General features: G+C 42.5%; 1 protein-coding gene across 3 annotated transcripts in view; it reads right to left on the bottom strand.

The window, feature by feature from the left end:
• CACNB4 (calcium channel, voltage-dependent, beta 4 subunit) overlaps positions 1-16,352 on the bottom strand; it is a 266,674-nt gene extending 250,322 nt beyond the window's left edge. For 2 of the 3 annotated variants that reach the window (XM_012659210.1, XM_012659233.1), the window contains exons 1-2: positions 16,220-16,352; positions 15,645-15,728 (exon numbers count right to left, since the gene is read on the bottom strand). In XM_012659210.1, coding sequence (XP_012514664.1) covers positions 15,645-15,728; positions 16,220-16,282 — 147 coding nt within the window. In that variant the 5' untranslated portion in view covers positions 16,283-16,352. Of the gene's footprint in view, positions 1-15,644; positions 15,729-15,948; positions 16,029-16,219 lie in introns of those variants that run through there. The other variant, XM_012659218.1, reaches the window with a different exon arrangement.
• Between the last annotated feature and the right edge of the window lie 5,317 nt (positions 16,353-21,669).

The raw sequence follows: 21,669 nt of genomic DNA, 5'->3' as shown, positions 1-21,669 counted from the left end.
CAGCCCCCGCCTCATCAAAGCATCTCCAAACACTTCAATTACCCAGAAGGACATCTGCAATTTGAAGAAAAGATTTCTGTGCCAAAAACAAACTTTGAAAACTACTATTGTGATGAGGCAGCGTCTGCCTGACTGGCCCCTACATCCATTCTCTCCTTTCTTCCAGAAATAGAGCTGTCCCAATTTTTGGCCTTCACATGGCAACTCAGCTAGAGACTACATTTCTCAGCTCCTTTGAAGCTAGATGAAGCCTCATGATAAAGTTCAGGCCAATGGGTTGTAAGCAGAAGAAATGTGTTTAACTTCTGGGTCATCCCCTTAAAAATGTAGCTACTTATCTTCCTCTTTCCCCTTTGAGCTGCCTAGGAAATGGTGGTGACTGTAGCAGCCACATTGGACCCCAAGATGGAGTCTAAATGTTTTTGAAAACATTAGAGCCACACAACAGCCTGGTCCTTGGACCACTGATCTCTTGGAATAGAGCCAACTAGCCACCCTGAACTGTCCACCTGCCTGTAGTCTGTTAAGGGACAAAGAAATGTATACCACGTCTTTTGGTTTCAGCGTTGCACCAGCTTAGCGTATACCCAGGCGAAGCTTCATGAGCCAGCATATGATCTGCCATGTCTCTCATTCCCTCTTCTGCAGCAAACAGTAACATTCTAGATGGTGGCTGCTTTACTGGAGAGAGAACAACAGCAAGCAAACCCCCAGCTAACCCAGCAGATACTTGCAGGGTAAGTATAAAACAAACCTTTGTTATTGTTATTGTTGTTGTTATTATTTTGAACAAATGTTTATTATTGCAGCATTGCCTAACCTATACTGACTCAAAAATCCTGGTTGAAAAGAGCTGCTCTGAAATTTTCCCCTAGATTACATCAGATCAGAGAACTATACCCATCACCTGGAGTTTTGAAAAATACTAGGGAGGTCCCACTCACAAGAAATCCTGATTAGGCTGAGATGTGGCCTGGGCCTGGGGATTTTGATATGCTTCCCTGGTGAATCTAACACGCAGCCAAGGTGGAGAATCACAGGCACTTGTAAACCACACAGCAATGGCTCCTACATAGTTGCTCTTACTGCACTGCACTCCAGCATGATGACAGACGTTATCAATACACGAAAAATACGATAACAAGCAACGCCAGCATTATAAGGTTTAATTTTGCAGTGTCAACTCTGTGAAAACATGGGAGAAATTTCTGTCTAGTTTCAGTGTAGGAAATATTTGTGCTTTTCCTAAACAAGTTTACTTTTACCTTTGGACATTGAAAAATCTTGTAAATGACCTTGCTTTTCTCTCTGGGTAGTTCCTATAAAGTTCAGAGTCAAATCAGTGAATAGGATGTTGCTAGCATACGTACTCAAGGCACTGTCTTACCTGTATTTTCTCCTTAGTTCAAGGGAATACACTTGTAATATCATACAAGCTAACTTAAGTCACTTCCAGAATAAGGCAGGATATAAATATACTTTTTACATAATGAATAAGGAACATGTGCTACTGACTGGAAGAAGGATGAGAAGGAAAATAGTCAAGTGCCCCAGCTTACCAAGTGTATTAGTCAGTGTATTAGTCAGCTTGAGCTGCTATAACAAAATACCACGGAATGGGTGGCTTACAGGACATGAATTTATTCTCACAATTCTAGAAACCAGGAACCCAAGATCAAGATACTGACAGATTCAGTTCTTAGTGAGGGCCCTTTTCCTGGCTTGGAGACAGCTGCTCTCTAGCTGTGTTCTCACATGGCACAGAGAGAGCGCTCTGGTCTCTCTTCATCTCCACAGAAGGGCACTAATCCGCTCATGAGGGCCCCACCCTGCTGAGCTCATCTAAACCTAATTCCTTCCCAAAGGCCCCACCTCTAAATACCGTCACATTGGTCAGGGCTTCAACATAGGAATTATAAAAATATCCACCAGAGTCTACTTATTAAATAGACTTAATGTCACCTAAAAATAGCAATTCCTGCCTCATTTGTTGGAATTTGGGTAACCTTGCTGAACTATGTATGCAAAGAAGGCTAAGCAGGGAAGTCGGTATTGAAAGCTCCTAATGCAGTGTTTCCTTTCACATCATGACAGGCAACCTTGTGGATCCACTCACCTTCAGCAAAGTTCTAATGTGGCAACTTTTATTATTCTTTACTAAAGATTCAAAGCCCCATTAGTTACCTGCTCTTCCTGGTGGCTGTAATACTCATAATAGCAGGCGCTACATACTCCTCAGTGGACAACCTCTTAATAGCTTCCGGGATGCATATCTGAGAATCATCTCACCACATTCCACAAATACTTCATTCTTGACAACTCACTCTATTCTTTGCACATCCTTTCATGCTGCATGCATATACCTGAGTTATAAATTCCAGCTCTACCCCAAGTTATCTTTCCTCCTGTAAACTTCCCCACATCATCTCTTTGCTACATTACGAAAGAACGTCCTCATCTGAAGTTTTCAATATTTGACACTGAATGACCATGTGTTTTATGAGTTCGTCTCAGCAGCTAAGCAACACAGGCTGTCTGCCAAAGACACAGAATACAGTACACAGGGGATCACTTCCCGGACCCCCCTCAGATAACAAAATCCTGGATGCTGAAGTCCCACAGTCAGCACTGTGGAACTACAGATAAGGAGGGCAGATTGTACGGTGTTTTCTACCAAAATGAACGAGTTAACCACACACATCTGCAGACACAGACAGAAAGTCCTATAATACTAGAGCTTGATGGAACCTTAGAGGTCACCCTCATTCTGCAGAAAGGAAAACAGAGAAATCTTAATTCAGCCAGTCGCCTCTGTATCAATGCTTGTGTAGTACCCCAGAAGTTCCTTGTGTAGTCAGTTTTTGAAACTTGGTACATATTTTCTTATTAAAAAACATTGTTACAACAGAAAGTTAGGCTCCCAGAGTGGTCTGTAAAATCCTATTTAGGATGGATGGTGGTGACAGTGGTAACATAACTATGTGAATGTACTTTAATGTCACTGAACTGTACATTAAAAATGATGAAGAGGTAAATTTTATGTTATATGTATTTTACCACAATTTTTTTAAAAATCCTATTTAATCCATGAAGTGACTGAAACATAGTACCAAAGGAGGAGCAGGAGAAGGAAGAAGTTCCTGCCGTCTTTCCCAGGTCCAAAATTCCCTTCAGGAAGTACTCTATCCACTCGTGGCCACGCTGGGGCTGACCTCAATGTCATCCCTAGAAGTAGCCAACTACTGGCTTAAGCCAGTCCCCCTGGCCAGTGTTGGTTCATAAGCTGTTTCAGACCAATGAGATTCAAGAAGTGTGTGTGTGTGTGTGTGTGTGTGTGTGTGTGTGCGCGCGTGCACGCATGTGCAAAGGTGCACAAATGTGCATGTGTTGTGTGCTGCAAGGGGAGTGGGATGCTTCTACGAGAAAAAAAAAAAAAGCCCCTCTCCTTTTTTATTCCGCTGGAGCTACCATAACAGAGGCTATCTCTTCTGCTGGACAGGACAGTGGACAAAGGAGAGATCCCAATCACTGCGGGCACTGCTGCCACCATAGTGGGAGCTAAGCTGAGGCCCAAACCAGCATGCAGAAAGGCACACAGTGTTGAGAGAACTGCAGACAAAGGGAGCAGACATCTTGATGCGGTCGTGAACTTCTGGAACAAGCCATACCTGAAGTATGAAGTCTACCTCTGGACTTTCACTTGTATGAGCCAATAATTCCGTATTTTACTGTAGCCACTTTGTGCTGGGTTTCTGTTTACTTACAACTGGAAGATTGCTAACAAATACAGTGCCAGATTAAAGCTTGAAATAGACCAAGTTCGATCCTCATCCACTTCGCTTTCTGAAACCATCTCCAGCAGCCACTGTCCCTCTCCCCAGGCACCCAGTGCCCTCCCTTCTGTTCCAAAGTCCCATTCTGACACCCTACCCAGACCTGCACTAACTTCCAAAGTACATCAGGCTGCAACATCACCTTCCCCTTTCTTCTTTCACTCCCCACCCCATCCCCACCCAAAGTGGAAATGTATCAAAAAAAATTTAAATACATAAATTATTATGAGTATGTGGTAGCAGAGCCTAAAAGAGGATGCAAAGTTTGTGTCTTATGTCAATTTGTGCAGGTCGACGTGCATGGGTAAAAGAGTCACTGCTAGGAGCAAGTTTTGTGTATAGTACTGGACAGAGGTAGAATAATGTCTGTTCCCCAGGGTAATCTCACAGAGAGATGCAGGTCAATGCTGCAGAAGCTGGCTTGACAAGGGAATCTGGGAGATGCAGGGCACAAGAAGTGCCACTCAAGGGCCCAGGGGACAGAGTGTGACCCAGAGTTGCGGAAGTCTGGAACACAGCTTGTCCAGGGAGGCTGAAGAGCATCGTGCTAAGAAATAGCATCACAGTTAGAAGGAACAGCCGTGTTCTCGAAAAGAAAGGCAGAGCAATTGCAATAGGAGAAGCCTCTTCAAAGGCTTGTGGCGGCAGATATCAAGGAGGGGATGGAGTCTAAGCATGCATAAGACACCCTAGCGGGCCCAAATCATGTTAGGGGACAAGGTGTTGAGGTCCTATGTCTCCAGGCAGGAAAGGTGAACAAGCAAAATGTGGAGCATTGATGTGGATACACCATCATGTCTTCTCTGGTTCCTCCTTCCTCTTTCCCACATGATACATGAGTGATAACGTCAATGTAGCCCCACAAGCTGGTGGGGCATGGGGACATTCAGATTACACAAAGGAGAATTTAATAAGTGAACAGTCAAAACTGAGTGCCGGGACCATGCCAGAGAAGAAGACCTGGCACCACATTAGAGAGCTTTGTGGAGGAGAAAGTTCAAGAGCGGCTTTGACAACTGAAAAGATTATCATCAAGTGGAAAAGAGGAGGCCACTGCATGGAGAAGGAGTGACCCTACGGAGGGAGAGGTGAGGGGAAGGCGGGGTTAAGCCCGAGTCTGGGAATGAGTGGTTATCTTGCAAGCAGAGGCAGAGCGGAGGTCAGGGGTAGACTGGCGTGGAAGGGCAAACGGATCCAGGGAGATGGGACCTTCGTTTGGGAGTGTGTCTGCTTTGTCGCGGTGGCCTCTGTTAAGACGGTAAAATGAGCACGCTTGTAAGCAATAAGTCAAATTACCATAATGCATGAATGAATAAAGCCTCGGAAGACTCGGAACATTTATATTTTTAAAATAGGCTGCTCGTTAACCCAAATCATCTTGGAACTGTTCGAATTTCAGACAGCAGAGGAGAAAGAAAAGCAGGCAGTGTGAAGACAGGTACCTGGGGACAGGACCCCTGCGCAGCCCCCCACTCACACATGCCCACCCCTGCCCTGAGGGTCCCACCAGATCCCACAGCTCTCCCAGCCTCCTCCTACCTGTTCCCTTTTCAGCTGCAGAGCACTCCAAGGTCTGGTTTTTTTTGTTGCTGTTGTTGCTTTTAAAAAGGCCACAGTTTGTAGAGGGAGGTCTGGATAATGGTGGATTTTTTTTACATACTTATAAGTTGGATATATTCAAGTTTTGCCTGCCTGCACTGTCTTTTTAAATAACCTGCCACATCCATTAAAAACAAAACAAAAAACACCAGTGAATCTACTTAATACTACTGAACTTACACTTAAAAATGGTTAAAAATGGTAAATTTTATGTTACATTTATTAGACCACAATAAAAAAATTAATTAATAAAATATAATTGTTAGAAAACACACCAATGTCCATATTAGCACTCTTCGGTTTCTTATGTCAAAGTGTTAGTTAAATAAAATACTTGGAGCCATGACATTTGCATTTTACTGGGTTAGTTTACGCCCTGAGTGTCCCTGCTAATGTAGAAACAGTAGTAATACTAATAATAGCAGGGCACACATTACTCTTACAAAGCAGATTTGACATAGTATTTAAAAATATATTATATGGTTTAATTTTCATTTTACATGATCAAAAGAAATCTTTATATTGTATTAAAGTAAATGAATATGACTACCAATATCACATAAAAAACTGAGCTTTCCCTACCAGAGTCCTCAACACAGAGACTAAAAGAATAAAACATATCCCCAAACTAAAACACCCCTCAAGCTTTCTGAAATTAGCAAAGAATGTTTGCGGCTGACCTATTTCTCTCCCTCACGACTGTGTTGGTAATTGACTTTCGTCCCCGAGGGAAGTACTCAAATATAATGGAGCAGCACCTGTCACATAGAGAGTACAGTTTTATAAACCCAATAATTCCCATAAATATTGTACTTAGCTTGGAACTCCAGCACTCTGCTTTCTTCTGAACTGTATTTCTCAAGAATATTATAATTACCAAAGCTGAGTTATTATGAACATCTAGATAAAATAAAAGTGGCATTTTGAATTGTAAGTACCCAAGATATTTCTATTACTAAAAATTATTGGAAATTATGGCAACCACCATTTATATTGCTCAGACATTTTTCTTGAATCCTGTCGATCACACCATATTATATAAACCACCCCCCTCTATAGATGGGAGCCACTCAGTCCTGTTCAATCCTGGCGACAAGGTGTCCAGGGTCAGGGGGTTGATTTCCATGCAGTGCAAACAGTTCTGCCAAAAAAAAAAATCAGCTTTATGACCTGAGACTGCAGCTCCAAACAAGTATAAATATGGTCCGTTTCTTTCAACACCACGACTTGAAAAGCTATCTCGGACATCGGCTTAAGGAAAGGCAAGCCCATTTCCATACACAGGTCTACATCTGCACACTTAGGACGGGGGCTACAACTGAAATCCCTCAGGCTGGTGTAAAGGGTATGTTAATGAAAAAATGTGAAGCCAGTCACAAAGACCACATATTATTGCATGATTCCATTTATATGAAATTCCAGAATAGGCAAATCTATAGAGATGAAGAGTAGATTCGTGGGTGTCTAGGTCTGGGAGCAGGATGGGGAATGACTGCTAATGGGGACAGGTTTCTTTTCAGGGTGATGAACATGTTAGATTATGACATTCCTGCAAGAAAGAACGCCTTCCCCCTTTCTGCTCAACACACACACACACACACACACACACACACACACACACATACACATACACACGGAGGACAAATAAAAGAATGACTATGAACATTCTAACCATAACAATGATTATTTTACCCACCTGTTTGACTATAAACCATAACCAGCATTTGAGTTGTTAGCAATAGCACTGGGCCACGCGAGAAGAAAGTACAGGGGATGATAAATTTATCTGCACAAGCTACTTTGCATTTCCATTACTGCTGGGTTTTCCACGTATTCAAAGAGAAATAAGCCAGGTGCGGTGGCTCACACCTGTAATCCCAGCGACTCGGAAGGCCGAGGTGGGAGGATCACTTGAGGCCAGGAGTTCGAGTTACAGTAAGCTGTAAATGCACCACTGCACTCCAGCCTGGGTGACAGAGCAAGATCCTGTCCCTAAAACCAGAAAAAAAAAAACTGCTAAAAAAATTTTAATAAGGAATTTAAAAATATCATCATAATACATGGACATAATGAACACTACAAAGGTTAACCACTTCTAGTGATTCTGACAACCCGGAAAAATGCATATTCTTTTCAAGTTTATGTTTACAAAATAATTTGTCGCAGAACAAATACTATTTCAGCAATTAAACTGCAACCCTGGAGAAAGACACATCTGCCAACAGAGAAGGATATAAGATGAGAAATAAAATAGACTCAATTTGTCATCCATTTATTCAAGCCCAAAGATTCAGTAGCTGTCAGATAAATTTTACAACCCCTACCTAATTAATGCTTTCAGTACATAAAGTACAAATACTGAAAGCCATCCCTTCAGATTCAAGTAATTACCTCTGCTCTGGATATGTGTGTCATTAGAAAATGGGAAAGTTTACAGAGGGGCATGTTTACTCTAATTAAAATGAGAACTATCTTTAAGGAATTCCAAAGCACTGCTTGTATTCAAGCCAGGTATTGACAACACATCAGCCTCATGTATCCTGAAGGCAGGTTGCCATAGCACACAGCTTATCATTACTGTTACTTAAAAGCAATAAAACTACAGTATTCCCTTAAAATCAAATCTATCATTAGCCTTTTCACTAATTCAGGCTTCCATTTCCAGGCCTCGCTCCCCACAGTACACATGGCTAAATCCATGTGAAATTCCTAATGTGTGTCTGCATAGTCAAGTTTGGAACCGACGCTCATTTGAACGAAGGGTACTGTATTTTACCTCACTGTTGTCTTGGCTCATGAAATAGAAGAGGATGTAACTGTGGGAAGACAGGGCAATACCGATTGCTTAAACCAGAATGTGTTTTTATGGGGTTGGTTAGGAATAGCAGTCCAGCTGTTCTTGAGACTTACCAATTTGATGTATTCTATTAATATTAATAATTTAGAGAGGTATAATAAAGGGTATGTGCCTGGGGATGCTTAAAGCAGGGCTTTGTAAACTTTGTCCTGCCACAGCCTGCAGGGGAAATATCTGTGCAACACACTGGTTCCAGGGAAGTGAAAAGAGTGCAGAGGCTGGGCTGTGCCAGACACGCCCCACGGAAGGACCAGCTCAGGGGATCAATGTTTCGAGGCCTGTAACCCATTCTCCACACACACACTGGCAGAGAAGGAAGCTCCGACAAAGGGAAAGCAAGTAGAAGGGTGGCACTGCCCTAGCAGGCACCCCGCTCCAAACTGCGGCTAACAAGCAAGCAGAGGCCAGACACAGGAGCTAGGGAGCAGAACAGGGCCTGCGTGCCCTACTCCCCACACGTCTGTACACATTCCCTGGAGTCCTCAGTGAATCTGAGTGAGCTGCAAGCCACTTGCCTGGGTTAGGGCTTATGCTGTGTTCTGAGTCTGAGCTTCAGAAATGAGATAAAGAGAAGGCCAACCTCTGAGGAAGATGAGCTTGGGCAATGCCATGGCTATAGCCAGGCAAGATGGATCCAACCCAGGGAAACCCACTGAGTTAGTAGCCTCACCAGGAATGGCGAGACTGGGCTCTGCGACTAGCTACACCATGTGGTTTGACTAAACTGCAAGCTCTTCAGCTCGCCCCTGCTTTTTTCCCTTACTGAGAGAGCAGTATCTGCTCCTTGATACCCAGGGAGGGCCCTGTCTGGGGCAGCATGCAGAGTAAGTACGGAGAGAGGGCCAAAGCAAAGCCAAGGTCATTTTTGTCCACATGGTTTCCTATAATTTTCTAGAAAGATGAAAACCTGCATCAGAATTTATCTAAGTTTCAATACTTACCATCCTAAACTGAAGGATAAATAGTTCTTTATACTACAGAAATGAAATTTAGGCAACATTGTACAACAAAAACTGAGATTCAGAGATAAGTAAAAATGACTGGTTAACGGGTTACCTGCCCACTAATTAGATTTCTCAGTCAAGAGCTTTGTAAATTCAGTTCCATTTATTCAAGCCCAAAAGCAAGAACAAAGCACAGTTTGCCAAGACAGTCAGAGTTCTTACTTGCTCTATAATCTCAATTTGGGAAGATTCATTCCACAAAAAATTCACATAGGAAATAAGTGTGAACTTCTCCTCAAAGTCCATTGTAACTATACAATTTAGCAAGGAAGTTCTACTTACAGAGCAAGTAAAAACTTTCAACTTTGCTGATGAAAATTCACTATTGTTTTCCATGCAGCTAAAACATAAAAATGGTTGTGCCAGTGCTGGCCTGTTCCCCTCATGTCCACTCTTCCCCTTCCCCTCTTCCCCTTCCCCTTCCCAGGCTCTGCTTTCAATCGCAGGGGGGCCATGGCCTGCAGCTGTTTCCTAGGCTCCCAGGTCAGTGGGCTTCCAGGCAGGCTCAGCCAAGGGGAGGAACTGGCAGGAGACTAATACTCCCACACAAACTACGAAGTATGCAAACGAAAATTCCATCCATGATGGAATTGGGTAGAAACTACAGTCTCCAAATTCTTCAACTGATGCTTTGTTCTTCACAGCAACCATATAGATTAAGAACATTTCCGGAATCTAAAAGGCATAAGCTCCATATGTCCTTTCATGTATCCACATCTGCGTGAGTTTGTGTGTCTGGCTTGATTATTCAGGGATAAAGTGGGTTGTGATGAAAAAACTAGCGGAGTCTAAGTCAGGGTCCCCCGTCTCAGTTCTACCACTATCTAGTAGTGTGACCTTTACGTCCTTGGGCCTAGGCTTATTCATCTGACATGAGAGACTGAAGTATTTTCTTTCTGCAATCTCTTCCTGTTCTAAAATTCTGTGATTCTGAGCTTATGGATAAATTTTGCATATATACATGCCTCTAGGCATATGATTATTCTTAGAACTATGCACAAAGCATCTACCTTCTGTTGATGAATTTGCATTTCATCAGAGAAACATGTCTATAACTAGTGTTCAAATAAGAACCCAAAGAATTTGTTTGCCAACTTCTTTTATTATAGTATCGATTTAGAATTTGAGTATGTTGTAGATTTCTAAATATAATGTGGGTTCATTGAATTATTGTAATGATCATCTGACTAGGATATCTTAAAAAACATAAGTTCCTTGCTGTAAGGTAAATGGTTCCAAAGGTGGCTGCAACCTTATCTTCCATTCCACATGCTCTTTTTCTAAATGAAATATTATTATATATTATTCTGTAACTTATTTTTTCCTCTTGAATGCATTTCAAGTGAATGTCTTAAATGCATTTCCATATCATTACATGCAGATATACTTCATTTTTTTCTTTAATGGCTAAATAGTACTCTGTAGTATAGATAGATAGTAGCCCCCCTTATCTACAGAGGATACATTCCAAGACCCCCAGTGGATGTCTGAAACTGTAGATATTACCCAACTCTATGCATAGTATGTTTTTTCTATACATACATACCTATGATGAAGTTTAATATATAAATTAGGCACAGTAAGAGATTAACAATAACTAATAGTAAAGAAGAACAATTTTAACAATATACTATAAATAAAAGTTCTGTGAAATGTAGTCTCTCTCTCGATATCTTATTGTACTATACTCACCTATTTTCAGACCTTGGCTGTCCTCCAGTAACTGAAACCACAGAAAGCAAAATCATGGATTCGTGGGGACTACTGTACCATTATTTACTTATTTATTGATCACTGAATACACATGTTGCTTCTACTTTCTCTGATCAATATGATGCTTGCTGTGAGGTTTAAGTAGATAATTTTTATTAGATTTAGGGAGCTTCCTTCTATTCTTAACTTATAAAATGTTAAAATTTGTCAAATACTTTTTTGGCATCTACTGAAATGAACATATATTTTTCCTTTAACTTATTATATAAATTAAATAATCTTTAAATTCTTCCATTTATACTATTAGCACTGAATCTGACTTACTATGTTGTTTTTTTGTTTGTTTGTTTTTTACCCATGTGCTCTTTTGTAATGTGACCTTGTCACACCCCATCAAAATATAATCTATTTTCTCTCCCCTTGAAACTGGGCAGACTGTTAGACCTGCTTTGACTTAGAGATTGCAAGACAAGTGATGTCATGTAGCTTTTGAAACTGGGTCTTTGGAGAGCTGCACCTCCCCCCTTTACTTCCTGGGATGCCCCTTCCTGTAACCCAGCTACCATATTATTAGGAAGCTCAACCAACCATGTTGAGAGGCCCAGGTGGAGGAAAACTAAGGCCCCTGCCAAAAGCTCTAATTAAGTTCTCAGCCAGCAGCCAGCACCAACTGCCAGCCACACGTGTGAGGCTATTTTGGACCTTCCAGCCATCTAGTGTCCAGATTACATCACATGATGCAGAACCGTCTGGTCAGCATATAGAAATAAAAAATTGTTGTTTTAAGCCACCAAGTTTTGGGGAAGGTTTGTTAGGAAGTGATTTCTCCCCATTAAACAAAGCATTTAATGTTGAAGCAGAACCTCATACCTAAAATGTATGGTTAACCCTCCATTCATTCACTCCTTAATTCATTCAAATGAGTATTTGTTGAACATATACTATACCAGATGCTGAGGATACAAAAAAGATCAAATGTAGACACATCCCTGCCCTCGTGGAACTCATTATCTGGATGGGGAGAAAGACATTAACAGAGAAATCTAACTACATGTTAAATATTAATAATAGTGGTAGTGCTACTGAAAACTGGCATAGGGAACTCTGGGAATCCCTAGTTGGGGAACTGACCCTATCAACAAGGTTAGAAAAGTAAGTGAATACTTAACTGTTAGATCTCAAGAAAGATTAAAAGTTAACTAGGCAGAAGGGAGAGTAAGAGCCTCCCACACAGGGGGCTCAGCATATGCAAAGGGCCTATGGCAGGAGGGAGGATGGTGTGTTCAAGCTCCGCATTCAGAGCTAAGAGATCATGGCTCAACATGAGGCTGGAAGCAGACAGGGGCCAGACCATGTACAACTTTGCAATCCTTATAAGGGCAGACTTAACAAGGAGAGGTCAAAAAATCAATCTCACTCTGATCAGATTTTCTCTTCAGACCCCAGTGGGTTACCTGCCCAGGGGTAGCGGACTAACCTGGAATACTCTAGTACATAAACTGTATGTGCAGTGACCTCCATGGGTATTTCCATACTCAGTGCACATGATCATTATGTCCACCTTCTCACCCCTTGTTACATTTCACTGTATTGTCTGCATACATCTGTCTCAATAACTACATTACAAAATCTTTGTGTACAGGGGCCATGTTTCTTCCATCTTTTCTTTCCTCCCCCATAATATTTAACACAGTGCCAGGCACATGGCAAATACTTAAGTGTTCCTAAAAATTTAAAACATGAATAAATAATTCATTCATGAGTAGCCTATAAGAAGGGATCTCCTGGGAGAAAATTCTATAGCCTCATTTAAAAAGCCATTCCAATGACAGCAACACTCTTAGGAAAGTCTTGCTGTAAAACATCATTCCTCTCTGTTTCTAGCCAATTCTTGAGTTTCATCTTCAATGAAGAGCAAGAACACTTCATCATATTTCCAAAGAATGCCTTCGTGTACACTTTGAACATCATTTCTGGGTCACCCCTAGCTTTCTTTCCTTTCAGTTGCAAAATACTTAATCTTCTCACCTTTCCTCAAAGAAGCCATTTAGTTGTTCCCTGGATTCATTCCAAAACCCCCATCCCCCCTAAATTGTGGAGGCCAGCAATCGTGCAGACCAGGAAACAAGGTCAAAGATGCCTGAGGGACTTTGTGGGCAGTCCTCAGAGTGGAGGCAGGCTCTCTTTATTAGTTTGTTTATTTTCTGGCCAACTGAAATGTGTGCACGTGTATGCATGTGCACACACATATATGTGCATGTACACACACAAACACTGAAACTGTTTAACTGGCTCAATATTGTTTTATTGAGTGAGTTTACCAACTGCCCTCTGTCCTTCACCACCAGCCCAGTCTTCCCCATCCAATGCGAAACATCAATTATTTTTAAGTGAAAGTTTTTCCTTTGTATATTTGTAAATGATCTGACAAAGAAATGAGCAAAATTATTTCTACTGGTATCCCTACTATCTTCTTTATGTGCCAAGGCATCAGACTATGAAATAGCACCAAGAAATTTAATCACTCCAATGTATCAAGAATTCAAATATCAATAATCACTGGTCATGCTATAAATAACGAAGCTCTATTAACATAAACATCTGTTATGCTTTTTAAAACAAAATTTTTGGCATTTGGGTGAAAATTTTAATTTTATTCCAAAGATACTGTTAAATTCCACTCGCAATCATTTCTCATCTCATGAAAGAAATATAAATCTCACAGTTATTTTTATTGTAGCCATTATAGAAGTCTGTATGATGTCATTTAAATGAGATCATGTGTAGGATACTCACTGAGCTGTAAAGGGCTCACAAAAATTAGGTACTATTTTTGTGCCAAAAAATAAGAAGATTGTGTATATAATACAATTACAATTAACTCCTCAATTTAAATGAGACCATTTTGTCAAATCAATGAATTCCAGTTTCAGATAGATTTATGAAATATGTTTATTCCAAAAATCTACATTGGTTTAAATTACTCCCAAAGTATTTAGCATGCAATACTTTTTACATTTTTTAAGCCAGCACATAAAAGCACACTTTACAAGAATTTATATATACATTATCTCAATCATTTATGGGTATAAATTGAGGAAAGAATATGAATATTAGAAAGAATATTGTTTTGCTTGTGTTTGGAAGAATAAAGCATTAGTTCAGTGATGGTATAGATGAACTGAAAAGTTTTAGTCAAACAGTTCATGGAATGAACTGCTGTATAATTAGTATTTCCAAGAATTCGCAAAAATAAAACACTACCAAAAATAGGCACCTACAAAAGAAACATCAGCAAGATCTCAAACAGTTGCACAACCCAAAAATGTTTTTAAGATGAATAATGTGTTTGCGTTATCAAATACATAAATAACCTAAATATTGCAAAGGGGATAGAATGCACCTTTAGAATGAAATTGGAATCCAAAATGTATTCATTTTAATAATGCACATGCTTAGTGCTCACTGAATTAAAGAGTGGTAGTAATAATTTGTTTCTACAGAAAGTGAAATTCGGCATAATAAATACCACCTAAATATGCTTTATACAACCTTTAGAACAGGTCCGAGTCCAATTTTGAATCTAAAGCCCACTGGTCGTTGATATGTTTGAACTGATGAAAATCACTAAAGAAACACACCACAGCTGCCATCACAGGTTAGAAACACATTACACAATGCGCTGAGTGACCTAGAGAGGAAAGAATCTCTCAAGGTCACTCCAGCAGCCCACAGCAGAACCTGGGAATCAAGCTTCTTGGTGCGATGACCAAAGTCTTCCTTAGGTCACCCAGAACACACACACCCGGACAGTTTCCGTCCGAAAGAGAGATCAAGGTGACTTACTTTTGCATTATCTCTTTAGCACCCAGTATCTAGGGGTGGCTTCACTGGCAGCGCATGAACAGTACGAAAATTCAGGACCAATTTCCTGCGTCAACATGAAAGGCACCTGAACATTCAGCGTTACCGGCGATCCCGAGCACAAATAACTCGCATCAGGACCAGGCAGAAGAAAGCAAGCACTAAGACAACGAATATGAAGTGTGGTTCCACCCAGACCCAGAGAGCCGAGTGCTGGCTTTCCGCTTATTTCGATTTAACCAGATCCGGCCATCCCTCCCTAATTAAGCGAATCAAAGAAGCGGTCCCAAAGTGAGAGCAAACTTTCTACTCAAAGTGTCTTTCTTGTGGCCACAGCTCGGAGATCTCTCTCAAGATCCAGAGAGAAAAGAACCTTCAAAATAGGACAACATAGAAGAAACCACTAACTCGCGACCCGAATCAAACCAGGTCCCGGGCCCCTGGGGCTCTGTTACTCGAAGTCAAGTTACAAGACTTAAAGACGTTTCTCACCGAAGGTGTCACCAGAAATGTTTCCAGCTCTTCAATTCAATGTCTTTTACCTAAGCCAGGTCCTCGCCGACCTGTGTCCACAAAGTGTGTCGCACACACTACGGGGTGGCGCGGGGACGCCTTGCCCCGAAGACTTGGGGAGCGCAGGCTGCAGCGAGCGGGTCGGAGCCCGAGCACCCGTCCGGGGCCGGCAAGAGGCGCGCGGAGCCCGGACCCGCCGCTGCCGCACGTGGGAGCCGCTCGGCCTCCTCCCCATCCTGCTCCCCCGCCTCCTTCGCCTACCTGTCTGAGGATGAAGCTGGTCGAAGTGGTGCTGCCATCGGATCTTTTCAACCTGCTCCTCCGGGTTGTGGTGCCTCGGGCCACCTGGACTCACACACGGGGCCAGAGAGAAGCCGGTGAGGACCGCAGCGCGGAGCGGGGCGACCACCCCGGCCAGAGTCCGCCTCCGGACCAGCTCCCCGGGGTCCCCAGAGCCCGCACCCAAGTCTCCTCCTCGACTCCCGAATACAGCCCCCACCCCCGCCCGCCCACTGCAAGCCTCGACGGCCGAGGAGCCCGAGAAGAGCAGCCCGCGAGCACCCACCACATCCATTAACAAAGACTCTCAGGGCGCGGGGTCCGAGTCCCCGGCATCGGCTGGGGGAGCTGCGGGCTCCGGAGCGGGAGCGCAGAGACCCAGAGGAGGGAGAGGAGGAGAAGGAGGAGAAAGAGGAGGAGCGGAGGAGCAAGGGACGCGGAGGAGGGTGGGGGAGCGGGCCGCCGACGCGGGAGGCCGGAGCCCCGCGCGCCGGGCACAAAGGCGGGGCGCTCTCGGCGGCGGAGGCGGCGCGGGGAGGCGGAGGAGGGGGCGGTACCTGCGAGGTGGGGGAGTGCGGCCCGTCCGCTGTCCCGTTCTTGGCGTAGGAGGAGGAGGACATGGTTCAAAGCCGCCGCATGGCCCGCCCGTGCGCGGTGGGCGGAGGGCGCGCTGGCCCCCGGAGGCCGGGCGGCGGGGGAAGGCGACAGGACTTCCCACCCGGCTCCAGGACCCGCGCCGGCTCCCGGGCTCCCTGCCCGCACTTCGGAGAGCGCGGCACCTTAAAGGGACAGAGGCGCTTCCCCCGCGCCCGCGGCGGGGTCCCGGGGAGGGGGCTTCTCGGGATCTCGCCTACCCGAGCGGAGGGGGAGAAGCGCTCTCCCACCTAGCGAGCGCTTTACATCTGAGCTTTCCAGAGGATGAAGGGAGGGGGAATCTGGGATGGGGGTGGGAGGATTAAAATAGTCTGCACAGTTTAAAATGAGACAAAGGTGGCACGGTTCATGAATCAGGACTTGGGGAGGGAAGCTGGTGCAGTGTGGCGGGAGTGGGAAGAACCGGGCGAGCGGGCGTGTGTGTTTGCTGCACTGGAATTTTAAAAGGGCAGGAGCAGAACCAACCTTCCGCGCCTTCACTCGTCGGCCCACTGTGGTAAAGCGTGAGATTGTGTGGTTTGCTTTTTGACCGTGTGTTTGTACTGCTTTGGCAACTCTGTCCTCAGAGCTGCGAGTCACACGCATCCAGGCAGCCGTGGGAAACCGTGCCAGCCTGAGTCTGACGGGAGAAGCGGCCCCGGCCAGCGACCAGCATGTCCTAAGGAGTTTTGAAGGTCACGTCAGACCTGCTAAAAAGCAAGAGTTGACCGCGTGCCTCCCTTTTCTACGGGGATAGCTGTTTTCAAGGGAGGAAACTCATCTTTGAAACCACATACAACCTTTGCCGTTGGTTTCCCCCTGCAAATAAAAATTAATTTGTGATCAAATTAAAAGGGATTATGGAGAGGGAGAAGCTGAAGTAATCAGAAAAGGGAAGAAAAAATATATGCAAATACAAAAATAGAGACTCCTTTTAACTATAGTTACTGGAGGAGAATTCCATCATTAAAATATACATAGTATCTCAAACCTCTAAACCAGCCTATCTCACCTTGCATTCTAGGATTTTATTCATTTATGGAAACAACTGCCACATTTGTTTTAACAATTGCTTGGCCTTACTGAGGTCCATATTATATTTAACCATCCACCAGACACTTCATTTCCATTCCTACCCCCTTCACTTAATCCAAACTTTGTTACAGTTTTATAACTAGTCTGTCTCCTTGCCTTCAGGCCCCCTAGTCTATGCGCGTAGAAACACACGTGCATGTGCAAACACAGACTTCATTTCATCTACACACTACAGGTAAAGTCATCTTCCTAAAATTTCTTTTGCCCAAGTCACTCACCTCCAAGATAAGGTCCAAACTCCCTGGTCCAACAATCAAACATCCCCCCCTCACTTCTGGGCACCCACCACCTCATTTCTCCAACTTGATCTCTCTATACAAACCTTCCAGCAAGCTGGCAGGTCTACTCATTAATACCGAAATGTACCAAATGCAATCTCAACACCTCTGCCTTGGAATGCCTCCTTGGAATATTCCCTCCCCGAAACCTGCCTGCACACCCTGCAGAATCCTTATCTTCCTCCAAACCGGCTCAGCTCACTCTTCCTCCACAAAAATCCTCCCCGACCACTCCAGCCCTGGATAGTTCTTGTGCTCCTGAAAAACTGGAACATTTATTCTCTGGGCACTTAACATAGGCTGCGTCGGTTTATTAGTTCTCTTTTTGTGAAAATCTCCTAATTTTCAGAATATATTTTTAGCATTTTATCTTCTATTCTTGTATCTTACATATAGTAGATACTCCATGGAGTGTATGGGTAATGGTGTGTCTAACAATCCAGAAGTCCCTGCTTTACTTCCAATTCATATTTAGTTCTGAGCCATTTTCATAGTTGATACTTAATAGGTATATATAAAATGAATTATTATGTGGGCACTGAAATTTGAATTGTTTGGTTTTCTACTGCCCACAGTCTCAGGGACTTTTATTTATCAAAACAGAATCCACAGAGGCACAGTAGCACAAGGGGCTCTAAACATCAGCTCCATGGTCAAACTGGTGAAAATTACTAAAACACACACACACAACCAGTGAAACCTCCTAATGGTCCTAAGGGTACACAGCAAATGAAGAAACATTTATTCGAGAAAATCTATCAAAATTCAGTAAGAAAAAGGAGTCTGTGGTATTCGAATCAAGACCTGCTCCCTCCTGCCTAGCTTCCAGATCAGAAAGGGAAACTTCGCTCCACACTGGTACAATCAAGAACACAGGGCTCCCTCTCCCCTCAGCTCCCAGTTGGAGGATTATCTTCCTGGGAAGCACAGGACATCGGCATTTATCATCCTGCTTCCCACCCCCTGACTATTTATTGCTGGGGTTAAGTTCTAAGCAAGTATGGCAGAGAGGTGGGGGCTCCCTTCTTCTGCCTAGCCACTAGCCCCATGGGATGGAAATTGTACCTTGGCCACAACACCGCTTAGAATACTGTGGCCCTGGTTGCCCTTGCTCCTGGCTCATGGAGAGGCAAACCAAGAGACCTGGGACTGCTGCCCCTCCCTACCAAGCACTCAGCATCTAAAGTGCTGTTGTCACTCAGAGAGATTGTCCCCACTTCCAGCCCAGAGCAGAAAAAATGAAGTTGGATCCTTACCTCATACCATATACAAAAATGAAACTGAATCAAAGACCTAAGTGAAAGAACTAAAAAGATAAAACTATTAGAAGAAAACATATGGGTAAATCTTCATGACCTTAGATTTGGCATGGATTCTTAGACATGACACCAAAAGCACAAGAAAAGAAAAAATAAATTACACTTCATCGAAGTTAAAAACTTTTGTGCTTCAAAGGGCACTAACAAGAAAGTGAGAAGACACCCCATAGAATGGGAGAAAATATTTGCAAATCATGTATCTGGTAAGGGACTTGTATCTAGAATACATAAAGAATTCTTACAACTCAATAATAAAAAGACAACCCAATTTTTACAATAGGCAAAAGATCTGGATAGACATTTCTCCAAAGAAGATATACCAACAAGCACATGGCCAACAAGCACATGAAAAAGTGTTCAACATCATTAGTAATCAGTCAGAGTAATTACAGTGAAAATCGAAACTGTTAATGAGCTAATGCTATGGTTTGAATGTTTGTCCTCTCCAAAACTCATGTTGAAATTTAATTGCAACTGTAACAGTATTAAGAGGTGGGACCTTTAAGAGGTGATTAGGCCATGAAGGCTCTATCCTCATGGATGGGGTTGGTACCCTTTTGAAAGGGTGAGTTCAGCCACCTGTGGCTCTCTCTTGGCCCTTTTGCCTTCTGCCATGTGATGATGAATCAAGAAGTCCCTCGCCAGATGCCGTCACCTTGATCTTAGATTTCCTAGACTCTAGAACCGTGAGAAAATAAATTTCTGTTCCTTACAAATTACCTAGTCTCAGGTATTCTATCATAGCATCACAAAACAAAGTGAGGTAGCTACCACTTTACATCCACTAGGACAGCTATAATCTAAAAAGTCAGATAGTAACAAGTGTTGACAAGAATGTGGAAAAACCACAATACACCACTGAAAGGAATGTGAAACAGTGCAGCCACTTCGAAAAACAGTCTGGTAGTTATTTAAATGGTTAAATTACCATATGTCACAGCAATTCCACTCCTAGGTATATACCTAAGATAAACAAAGGCATATGTCCACACAAACACTTGTACAAGAATACTCACAGCACCATTATTAATAATAGCCAAAAAGTGGAAACCCAAATGTCCACTAATGAATAAACAAAATATAATATATCCACACAATGGAATATTATTCATCTATAAAAAGAAATGAAGTACTGATAATGCTACAACATGGATAAGCCTTTTAAAAACATGCTAAGTGAAAGAAGTCAGTCACAAAAGATCTCATGTTGTATGATAACATTTATCTGAAATGTCCAGAATAGGCAAATCTATAAAGACAGAAAACAGATTAGCGGTTGCTTAGGGTTGGGGAGTCTGGGGGCATATTAAGATGATAGTTAAAGGGTATAGGACTTATTTTTGAGGTGAAGAAAAATGTTCTAAAAACGATTATAGTGGTGGTTGCATGCATTTGAGAATATACTTGAAAACCAATGAATTGTATATTTTAAATGGATGAATTATATGGTATGTGAATTACACGTCAATAAAGCTGTTATTTAAAAAAAAAAAAATCCTTTAGACCTTACAGAAAAATTAACTCCAAATGGATCACAGACCTAAGTGTAAATACAAAACTATAAAAATTATAGAATACATAGGAGAAAATCTACATGACTCTGATGAGGTTTTAAATAATACTGCCACCAAAAGTATGATCCAAGAAAGTAAAAACTGATGTTGGGCTTAATTAAAATTAAAATTTTCTGCTCTGTGAAAGACTCTGTTATGAGAATGAAAAGACAAGCCACACACTGGGAGAAATTATTTACAATTCACAAATCTGATAAAGAACTCGTAAGCAAAATACTGTATACAACTCTAAAAACTCAACAATAAGCAACCCAATTAAAAAATGAACAAAAGATATGAACATACACCTTACCAAAGGTTATATATAGATAGCAAATAAGCATATGATAAGATGCTCAACATCATTTATCATTGGGAAATGCAAATTAAAACAACAATGCAATGCCACTACACACCTATTAGAATGAGTAAAAAAAATGACACTACCAATCCCTAGTAAGGATAAGGAGCAACAGGAACTCTCATTCATTGCTGCTGGGAATGCTAATGTTATAGCCACTTCGGAACACAGTGTGGCAGTTTCTTAATAAGCTAAACTGTCTTACCACACAATCCAGCAGTCAGGCACCTAAGTATTTATGCAACTGATCTGAAAACTCATGTCCACACAAAAAACAGCAAGCAAATGTTTAATATCAGCTTTATACATAATAGCCCCAAACTGGAAGCAACCAAGATGTCCTTCAATAGGTGAATGGATAAACAAACCATGGTCTAATCATATACTGGAATACTATTCAGCTAACAAGACATGAAAAAACATGGGTAAAACTTAAATGCATATTGGTAAGTGAAAGAGGCCGGACTAAAGCTACATACTCTATGAGTACATTCATATGAGATTTTTAGAAAAGGCAAAGCTATGAAGACAGTAGACAGAGCAGTGGTTCTGGAGAAGGGGATGGAAGGTTAAAAAGGTGAAGCACAGGGGATTTGTTTAGGGTGATGAAGCTATTTTTATGATACTGACTACCTGACAGGAATCTGTCAAAACCTATAGAACTTTACAGCATGAAGAGGGAACCTCAATGTATGCAAATTAAAAAGAAAATCAGGCCGGGCGCAATGGCTCAGGCCTGTAATCCTAGCTCTCTGGGAGGCCGAGGCG

Source organism: Propithecus coquereli, unplaced genomic scaffold (assembly GCF_000956105.1).
Source record: "Propithecus coquereli isolate 6110/MARCELLA unplaced genomic scaffold, Pcoq_1.0 Scaffold118, whole genome shotgun sequence".
Lineage (NCBI taxonomy): Eukaryota > Metazoa > Chordata > Mammalia > Primates > Indriidae > Propithecus > Propithecus coquereli.
This window is presented reverse-complemented; position numbering and strand designations above follow the sequence as displayed.